At 40.9% G+C, this 10,712-nt stretch overlaps 1 protein-coding gene and 1 pseudogene across 1 annotated transcript; one reads left to right on the forward strand and one right to left on the reverse strand.

The window, feature by feature from the left end:
- Positions 1 to 3,329: 3,329 nt before the first annotated feature.
- Positions 3,330 to 9,973, reverse strand: LOC109198087 (ATP-dependent RNA helicase DDX54-like; annotated as a pseudogene).
- On the forward strand, positions 5,817 to 7,758 carry LOC109198089 (myosin-7-like). Its single transcript, XM_019353736.2, has one exon. It carries the CDS (start codon positions 6,558 to 6,560, stop codon positions 7,668 to 7,670), a length of 1,113 nt encoding a protein of 370 aa, XP_019209281.1. The 5' UTR covers positions 5,817 to 6,557; the 3' UTR covers positions 7,671 to 7,758.
- Positions 9,974 to 10,712: the final 739 nt, after the last annotated feature.

Genomic DNA, 10,712 nt, shown 5'->3' on the forward strand with positions numbered 1-10,712 from the left:
AGCCTCAAGTCTTCATGAGCCAGGAGCCAGCAGCAATCAATAAATGGGTAACTTATTATGGTATGTATGCATATCATCCCGAAACAACAGGAGCATTATAATCACATCCAGATGGACCAAATTAAAATTTTATCTCATACTTCTAATGTGATTTGGCCCCATATGCATAAAACTGAATTGAACTACATTTAATTTCTTTTGTAAATTTATCTATTAATATCTTACATTTCCAATTTTATGAATAAAATAAATGTGGATATTATAGGCATATAAAGCAACTGATGGTTTGGTCATTGGGGCTTTTTATAAAACAGGAATTATGTTTCTTATTTTGTTGGTTTGTTATTTTTGTTGGTTAAGTGAACATGCCCAATACAGTTATAATAAAGGTCGTCAACGTCACAGTTATCTTAGAACATACACGTCAAATTTCCTTTCTTCAAACTTTCCTTCCCTAAATGTAAGTGACTGACAAAAAAAGAAAAATTTACCAGACAAGATTAAAAACATTTTAAAACTGGACATGTAAATGATGTTTACTATTATGTCTGCGCTTTACGGAGCGGAGATCTGAAAATTACTAAATTACTTAAAGAAAAAAAACTTCTATACCAGAGCAATAACTGAAAAAACAATATACAATAACACAGTACAGACTCACTATCCACTAACCTATTCAGCTGCTTGTGAATGCAAATATCTAATCAGTCAATCACACGCCAGAAAAAAAAAGGTGATTTAAGTGACTTTGAAGGCAGCATTGCTGTTGGTGACAGATGGGCTATTTTACGTTTTTCAGACACTCCTGATCTTCTCAGATTTTCTCAGGAATTTACAGAGAATAGTCCAAACAGAAAAGCGAAATAAACATTTCGCTAAATGCTAAACAAGGTAAAATGCCTTGTTGATGCCAGAAGTCAGAGGGGCATGGCCATGCTGAAGGCAAGAGGAATTCTAAGCCAGTTTCTCAACCCAGCCCATCTGATATCAAAAACCACAACACATTCAAAGTCAATTAAAAGTCGCCTTTCTTGCCCGTTCCGATGCTCGCTTTGAACTTTGAAATGAGACCACTTGGACAGCGGTAATGATAAATAATTGCGAATAGGACATGTGGAGAGGGTGAGCAGCTCCACAGTGAGACCCACCACATGTCTTTTAGATCCAATCCCCTCTTCACTTTTTAAAACACTTTATGGATTTCTTGAAGCTGAGCTTTTATACATGATGAATTGCTCTCTTCAGTTGCGTGTCTTCCCTGCTGCCTTTAAAACGGCGGTGGTGAGGCCCCTTCTGAAGAAGAGCAATTTGGATTGTAATGATTTTAATAACTACAGACCTGTATCCAACTTACCATTTTTAAGTAAAATTTTAGAAAAACTTGTTTTTACTCAGAAAAAAAATAAAATGACATGTGGTGTGCCTCAAGGGTCGGTTTTAGGCCCTGTACTTTTTAATTTGTATATGCTACCTCTTGGCGGTGTCATCAGGAAGCATGGAGTGAACTTCCACAGTTACGCTGATGATACTCAGCTGTACATCTCCGTGTCTCCTGATGACACCAGACCAATGGATGCCCTTTTTAACTGTATTCTAGATATTAAATCTTGGATGGCAGAAAACTTTTTACAGCTTAACCAGGACAAAACTGAAGTTTTAATCATCGGTCCTGAGGCTCAGAGAGAGAAACTCTTGTCTAAATTACAGGCATTTTCACTATGTCCTTCGCTACAAGTGAAAAACCTGGGTGTTATTTTTGACTCTGAGCTTGGTTTTATCCCACATATTAAACATGTAACCAAAATTGGATTTTATCATCTAAAAAATATAGCCAGAGTCCGCCCTATTCTCTCTCGGGCCAACACGGAGATGCTGATGCATGCTTTTATTACCAGTCGCATTGATTACTGTAATGCCCTGCTCTCTGGTCTCCCCAAAAAGAATATTTCACCTTTACAACTTTTACAAAACTCTGCAGCTCGTGTGCTGACAAAGACCAGAGGGCGGGCCCACATTACACCGGTTTTAGAATCGCTGTACTGGCTCCCCGTGTGTTTCAGGATCGATTTTAAAGTTCTTTTATTGGTTTTTAAATGTCTTAATGGTCTTGGGCCTTCTTATCTCTCAGATCTGCTTTTACCATATGAACCCTCGCGGACCCTGAGGTCCTCTGGTACTGGCCTTTTGATTGTCCCTAAAGTCAGGACACATACTCACGGAGAGGCAGCTTTTCAGTGGTATGGTCCTCGTCTGTGGAACAGCCTGCCGGAGGAGCTCAGGGCCGCAGAGAACGTACATGTTTTTAAGAACAGGCTCAAGACCCACCTTTTTAATTTAGCTTTTACCTAACGTTTATTTATTTTATGCTTATTTATTCTATCCTGTTATTCTATTTATATTATTAATTTAGGTTTTACCTAATATTTATTAATTTTATTCTTATTCATTTTTTATCTTCTTACTCTATTTATATTTATACTGTATCCCATTCTTATTTATTTTATCTTTTTATCCTGTATATATTCTTATTAGGTCATATCTCCAGTGTTTCCTCGGAGGGGGCTCTCTGCACTGGGGCTGTGATCGACCGTGGCTGCTGGGGCTCTGTGGGTCTTCTCAGCCTGGCTGGGGGGCTTCTTTGCCTCCCTCCTGCTGTGTGCCCAGCCTGGAGGCTGCGGTCTGTGACCGGCTCCCGGTGCAGACGGCTCCCTGTGATAGTGTTTCCTCACCTGGCTCATGTGTGCCCAGCCCAATTTTACTTTTTAAGTGTGTGTCTGTGTGACTGATTGATTGATTGGTTTACAGAATTTAATGTGGTTTTTATACAGCACCTAACAAACTGCAAATTACACATCAGAAGCCATTGCTGCTGCCCTTCACTATTCCTCTCCCATCTGGAAACGAAGACTTATACATCAAAGTACTTGTTGTTGATTACAGCTCCACCTTCAATACAGTCATCCCTTACAAACTCACTCACAAGCTGGCAACACTCTGTGGCTGGCTACTGGACTTTTTGACTGGCAGGCCCCAGTCCGTCAGGATCGGCAACAGGACTTCAGCCAGCATTATTACAAACGCTGGCGTTCCACAAGGTTGCGTCCTCAGTCCCATCCTCTACACCCTGTACACCCACGACTGTGTCACCTCCAACAAAGATAACATCATTTTGAAGTTCGCGGACGACGCTGCAGTGATTGGTCGCATCACTGGAGGGGACGAAGCAGCTTACAGGAGAGAGGTGGCCGGTCTGGTGTCATGAACAACCTCACCCTCAACATTGATAAGACAAAGGAGATAATAGTGGACACGAGGATGAAGAGGAGGCCTCACCAACCGCTGTTTATCCAGGGCTTGAAGTGGAGAGGGTGAGCAGCTTTAGATACCTGGGCGTCTACATCTCTGAGGACCTCACCTGGACACCGAACACCACACAGCTGGTCAAGTCCAGAGTCCAGAGGAGAGCTGCCTCCATCCTCAAAGACCCCACACACACCCAACACGGACTGTTCACACTTCTGCCCTCGAGACGAAGGTTCAGAAGTGTGAAATCCAGAACATCCAGACTCAGCAACTCCTTCTTCCCCACTGCTATCAGGCTCATGGACAGCTGACCTATTTTTGAACAGTAATAATAACTTTTGCACATCAGGTCATCCTGCATATTAAGCTCATTACTCTTTTACACACATCTCTGTTTCACACTTCAATATTTTGTCTTCTTTTTTGTCTTCATTTATTTATTTTTACTATTTGTATTTTATATGTTGTATTTCTATTGTACATATTAATCAGCATCTGTGTGTGGACAGCAAAGAAAGAATTTCATTGCACAGAGAAATGCCTTTTTGTTCTTTGGACACATGACAAAAAACAGTTTGAATTTTGAATCTTGAAATTAAGCACCAAATATCTGTATTTTCCCAATTTGATAAGACATATTTCAGTACTCCAAAACACTTTTATTAGACTGCCAACATGCTTACAAGTAGTAAATCCAGGTTAGTGGATCATAATTAAACATAACTCTGTGGCAAACGCAGAGTTCAGCAGGCCATCAAGGAAGAAGTGACGTGCATTTCTGCAGCGTAAAGATGCACAAATCATTGTCTCCTTAATCTACAGTCACACAAAGCGCCAGGAAAATCTTTGGTGATGTTCTCAGGTGATTCTGACGCTTACTTCCTCGTGATGTCCTCCACACCATCAACCCTCTGTCCTCCTCACAGTTTCTTCCTCAGCTTGCCTTTCTTATGGCCACCCCTTCCAAAACCTGACTTTTTCACTTCTCCGAGCCACTTTTTGTTCTTGGAGCGGAGCTTGCTCATCCCCCCCCTGCAGGAACTGGTGCTTCTGCTTTTTCTTGCGCTGCTTCATGATCTGATCCTTTGTTTTCAGCTCCGAGCGTGCTTTGTGGTCACCGGAGCTCTGTACGTTTGGACCTCGTCGGCCACGGCCACGACCTGGGAGAGGCACGACACAACAAAGAGGTTGGAGGTTATAGCTTGCAAGGCTGGAAGAGTGACGTTAAGTATTTACTTTTAGACTTGAGTTAAAACATGGCGGCTGATGGTCTATATTTAACAGGCAGACGTGTTTGTGCTATTCATTTTGATGCCGTCCTACCTCTTGCTGGCTTCCTGCCTCCTCCGCCTGTTTCTCCGTCTGATCCAGATCCTGTATCATCAATCTTGTATTTTTTCTTCCACTCCTCATAACTGACATGTTGTCAAGTGATACAACATCTTCACAGTACAGCTTAACATTGTCATAGGAGTAGAGAAGAGGGTCATTAAGAGCAGCACACAGAGAAGCTTTTTGTTGGAAGGATACAAGTTCTTCCTGTTCTTCTTGTTACTGATAACCTGACAGCTGTCTGTTTTGATCTTCTTCTTCTGGTCTTCTTTTCCCGTTTCTCTCACAAAACGCTTCTTCTTACGGTCCCTAATAAAACAAAGGGGGGAAAAAAGACTTTAAATTATAGTTTTAAATGACCATTTTATGGATATTGAGTCAAACATAGGGAAATTTGTACCATTTCATCATTTTTTCTGCTGGTTAAGGCGATCGCCTTCATCTCCCATGAGATCAAGGACAGCTGAAGAGGCCTGCTGTTCAAAAGCACTGCCCTCTCCACCGAGACTCAACCTGTCGACGCGTAACACAGGACAAAACAGCATAAAACACAAAGCCATTCACATTTTTTAAAGAAACAGATGCAACAGTTTAATGCCTCACCCTCTCTCAGAGTCAAAGTCTTTAGGTCTGTAAGGGATATAATACTCTTCATCTTTGCCTGACTGCCTTTTTTTCTTGGTCTTTGGTCGTTCTTCACCATCTTCCTGCTGACCTCTTCTTTTACCACCTACCACCTCTGAAAACACCCCCTGGTGGAAATGGAAAGAATTACATGGTACAAAGTGACAAAACATGATACAGAGATCCTACTATCTTCCTCTTCTAGTTTGTATACAACATCAGCTACATCAAAACTGCATTTTATTTTGCTTCATCTCCATCAGACAGCACAAACAACTTTCTCTTTTTGACTCAAATGTTGGTTTTGAATGAAAATGATGAAACAATCCTGGGTGTTTATTCAACTTGTGAGCAGGTTTCTAATCCACCGTACTATTATTATTGACACTAGTACATGTTCTTGCTGCTGGCGAACTAATACACTTAAGAACATAAATAAATATAAATAAACAAAAGACAATTGTGAGACTTTGACATAGTAACATCTGCAGTAATATTTACACCTCTGATGACATCTCACAAGGGTTAGCTTTATTTTGAAACCAAGATTGTTTACACAAAGTTTGTAATTGCAGAGAAATACTCCATTTATTTTGGTCATTTCATTTTCGAGCAGGAAGCTCACCTTTTTTGTTATACCCTTTAGATGAATAGAGAGTTTTTTAATTAAATACATATTCTTTAAATAATGTTCCCTCTTATAAAAAGTAGGATAATTAAAAAAAATTTAAATAAAACAGAAAAATGTCTGTTTTTCTGTTGTCTGTTATATAACATTAGGTATGTTCGTGGCAATTAATTTCTTAATCAGCTAAACAGGTCATTTAAGAAACAGTCAAATATTAAGTTAAATTTGAAAACAGTTTAAAAAAAAATATCCCCATTCCAAAATTTCACACGACAATCTCATTGGCTCACGGAGTGATGATGTCACAAGGTCGCCTTAAGAACCTTTAATCCTTTGAAGTTTTTTCCACAAATAGGGGTGAGACACAGCTATTCTTAGTTCGTTTCTTCGCAGCATTTGTGTGTGCAGCCTTCAAACGTTCACCACAGAAAGTTTTGGAAAGCTTTTCAGAGTCGTCGTGTACAACCTTCAACATGTATCCAACAAGACACCAGCCAAAACAAAATGAACACGCCGCTTCTCCTTCCTGGCGTGGCCGGCCAATTTCCCCAAATGACCTCTTATCCATCCAAAGGGCATTACATGACAGTAGGAAGGAAAACTACCACCTCCAGAATAAAATTCAAAAATTGAAGAAGAGAAACTTCAACTGGAGGAGAAGTGTAGACAGATGGAAGCGCAAAATAAAAACCTGGAGGAAAGACAACAACGCCAGCCCGACATAGAAATTATTAATGAGGGCTGGGGAATCAGGTTTGGACAAGCCCGAGAGCAGATCGTCTTCTTGATTAAAGAAAACAAGCAGAAGACGGCGGAACTAAAGGAGATGTCCAACCAGCTTCAAGACAGCAAAGCTACTGTTGAGAAGACAGAATGGGATCTCCAATATATGGACCAAATGAATCAGCTGCTCCAAACCAAGTTCGATGAAGCTGTGAAAAAAAATAAAGAAATCCTCCAACAGAAGGAAGAACAGGAGACAAAGCAAATAGACTTGCAGCACAAACTCAAAGTCACGGAGGAAAAATACAGAATGCTGAAAGAAAAGTTGGATGAAACAGTGAGCCAAAATAAAGTCCTTCTTCAAGAGAAAGTGCAACAGCAAGAAACATTGAAAGAAGAGAAACGTATTGTCAAAGACTTTGAGGGTAAAAATCTAAAACTGCAACAGTTTTGTAATGAACTGAAGAACAAAACAAGTGAACTAGAAGGGGAAAAGGAAAAACTGGACAAAAGATGCTCACAGATGCAGAAAAGGATTGATCACATGGCGAGAAACAACTCCGAGCTCACTAAGGGGATATTGTTGGAATACAACAACTTGAAGCGCAAACACACTGAAATGCAGGCGCAAAAGCAACACCAAGACAAAATACATGACGACCTGCAGCGTACTCTCCAAGACATCCACAGAAGAAATGAGGAGTTAGAAGACATGTACAAAGAAGTACAAGAGAGAAATGCAGACATGCACAAGGACAAGCTAATGCAGGAGGCAACATCCAAAGAACTCAAAGAAAAGCTTGAAGAAAAACAAGCAGCATTAGAAGAGGTGGAGCAAACATGCAAGAAACTTGACAAGCAAAACACAGAAACAATCGATCAGCTAAGAACCCTCATCTTGGAGAAAAAGGCGCTTGTGGAAAAGTCCATGAAAAAAAAGAAAAAATGCTTCCGCTTGCCCTGGAGGAGGGACTCTGCTGCTTCACCTGATGTAGCCTCATCTTGCTCCACCTCTGTCCTTCCCCCCAACCAGTCCCGGCAGTTGACTGTCCCCTCCTGAGCCTGGTTCTGCCGGAGGTTTCTGCCCGTTTAAAGGCAGTTTTTCCTCCCCACTGTCGCCTAGTGCTTGCTCAGAGGGGATTGTTGGGGTTTTCTCTCTTTTACCTTGTTTCATTAGTTACTTGTTTAACATTTTTTGTTCTTACTTCATTTTACCTTGTTTCATTATTTACTTGTTTAACTTTTTTTGACTTACTTGTTTATAATAAACCAATTGAATTTATCTTTTGAGTATTTTTGTCTAATCTTTACAGAATTTTTCAAAAACATTCATATCTGTCGTTTATTTTCTTCTTGAAACCTCATAAATGGTGAAGGAAAAACCCTGGAACATGGTTTGAAACACTAAAATTGTTTCAGCTCAAACTGCCAAAGTCATATGTGTGCGTGTGTGTGTGTGTGTGTGTGTGTGTGTGTGTGTCACAGGTGACACGGTGTCACTGATTAGGTCATCATGTTTAGGCTCATTCACTCGAAAAAATTATTTAGGCCAAATCTTTAAAACTGTATCATTGCATACACATTTTCAATTCATTTCAATCGCACAAATGCAGAAATAATTATTTGCAGTATCTTATCTCATTTATTATGAGAACGTCATGCCTGATCATTTGCACCCACACCATCAAAAATGGGGGCAAAAGGGAGGAGATCGCATTTAATCGGTTATAACAAGAGGTCAGAAATATAAGTGCTGCAGAAACCTCTGAATCTCAGCTAAAAGCTCATGTAAACCATTTCTACAATCACAAAACAAAGCAAAGGAGCAGTTACGTCACCATGAATCTGTGGACAGGTAATATCCATATTTTGATTTATGATTTCCTGGAGTTCAATGTGTGTGCTTAATCCTTTATGAAACTGATCTGAACCTGCAACTACAACGATCCAGGGAGGAAAGAAAGAAGCAATACTTCACCCATGCTTACATTTAGATCACTCTCCTCCTTTTCTGTGATGTCACAGTCAGCAGTAGTGGTGGGGTTGATTGGCTGCTGCAGCCTGCTTTCTGCAGCTCGGTCCTCTCTCTGCTTGCTGAATTTGTCCACTAGCCGAGTGTCTTTAGAGCGTTTGGCACGCATCACCTCACTGGCTGGTGTTTTACTATGTTTTTAACCCGTCTGATGGACTCCGGCGAGGGGTTTGACCGCGACTTGAGGTACTGCTTGTAGGCGTTCTCTGAGACACGGAGCAGATTTTGCAGGTCCAGCGAGTTTTCATGAGACGTGATCACATGAGCACTTTCATCATCCAAGATCCTCTGAGGGACTCGACCAAACACACCTTCTGAATCTGGAGTACGAAAAGAAATGCAGACATTTCAATACAGTGACAGATAAAAAGAGCACTAAATAAAGTTTATTAGCAACCTCAAATGTGTAGCACATCAGTTAAACTGTTCATCTGACAGGCATGCAGTAGAGTCTACCTTGTGTGTGTTCAGGTGAAGCAAACTGAACTGGTCGCCCTAGGAAGAGGTGGAGGTCATAGACATAAGGCATTTCATCAGGACAAATCAGACTATAGGCTGTGCCACTTCGGCCCGCTCGTCCCACACGCCCTGATGGAAAAGACAGGGGAAAAAATACTCGTAATGCTGGCCTAATCATTTCAAATTGAACAGGCTGAATCACTTTGTTCGTTCTGCATACAGCTGCTCACCAACTCTGTGCAAGAAGAGTTTGGCCTTGGAGGGGAAGTTGTAATTGATGACATTATCCAGCAGGGGGATGTCTATACCACGAGCAGCAACATCAGTCACCAGAAGCACCATGGCTTTCCGGTGCACAAATTTCCCAATGTTGATCTTCCTGGCAGTCTGATCAAGGGCACTGTAGATGTAGGCACACTCTAAACCTTCTGACGACAGCAGCTGGACATCAGAAAAAAATAAGAAGTCAACTAAAGCTCTAGTTTTTTAAACAATATTTAACATTTTCACAAATCTATGCTACACTGTTATCTTACCTCCTTTAGGTACTCCACATGGTGTTTGGTGGCAGCAAAGACCACTGTCTGTTCCTGAGGCTTCACTACGTTCCTCAGGAGGTGGAGCAGCAGAGCCGGCTTGTCATCCACACGCAGGTGGAAGAATGACAGCTGATGGAAGTTAGAAGAAATGAAAACATGCTCAAAGCCATGGAAACATCCAGTTTTTGGGGATGTCATAGGCACCGACCGGTTTTCTATCGCCCATTTGCTGGGAGTAAGGGCCCCCTCCGTTTGCGAGGTGCGCCTGCTGCTTGCGGCACAGGGAGGAGAGGGGCGGGGCGACGGGGATTGTCTGGCTGGCTGGAGCGGCATCTAATAACCAACTCGCAAAATAAAACAAAATAAAAACAAACCAACAAACACGAAAACACCAGACATTATGATACAGACTTAAGTCTCACTCACAACCTGTCGACAGGGGAGGGGGGCCGGCTACTTCCAAATAGAGCACATTTCATTCATAATGTTGTAAATCCAAGCCCATTCATGATTTTAATCCTGGGTTGTGTGAAATCCCAGAAATAAACCCTAGACAAAGTGAATCTGTGAACTAAGGTGTAGATTTATTAAGTTATGTTGTGGTGATCCTCGGGTTGGGGGATGGGTGTTCATACTGGAGTGCAAAATTAAAACCAATGGAAGATGGACAAGAAAAGTTCAAAGCCATCAGGTGCTCAGTTTAAAAAAAGAGAGAGAGAAAAGAAGAGGAGGAGAAACGAGCAAAAGATACAGGTAAGCATACAGGTAAGCAGATGTGTCATTGGATAGTGGCAGGTCATGTATCCTGAAACAATCAGAATCACAATCAGAATACTTTATTAATCCCTAAGGAAATTATGTGGGTTACAGTTGCTCCAAGAAGAAATTGTAAAAATAGTAACAGTAACAGATTAAACTCCAAACAATACATTATATTACAGATTTTACACATTTAAGAAATAGCACTAATATGTACAGATCACTCAGTTATAAATATCAAGGATTAACAGAGGTAATTATAAATAAATATCAAGAAAATTGACAAGAATATTACAGAATAGAAAAGAGCATG

This window comes from Oreochromis niloticus, unplaced genomic scaffold (genome assembly GCF_001858045.2).
Source record: "Oreochromis niloticus isolate F11D_XX unplaced genomic scaffold, O_niloticus_UMD_NMBU tig00000755_pilon, whole genome shotgun sequence".
Classification (NCBI taxonomy): domain Eukaryota; kingdom Metazoa; phylum Chordata; class Actinopteri; order Cichliformes; family Cichlidae; genus Oreochromis; species Oreochromis niloticus.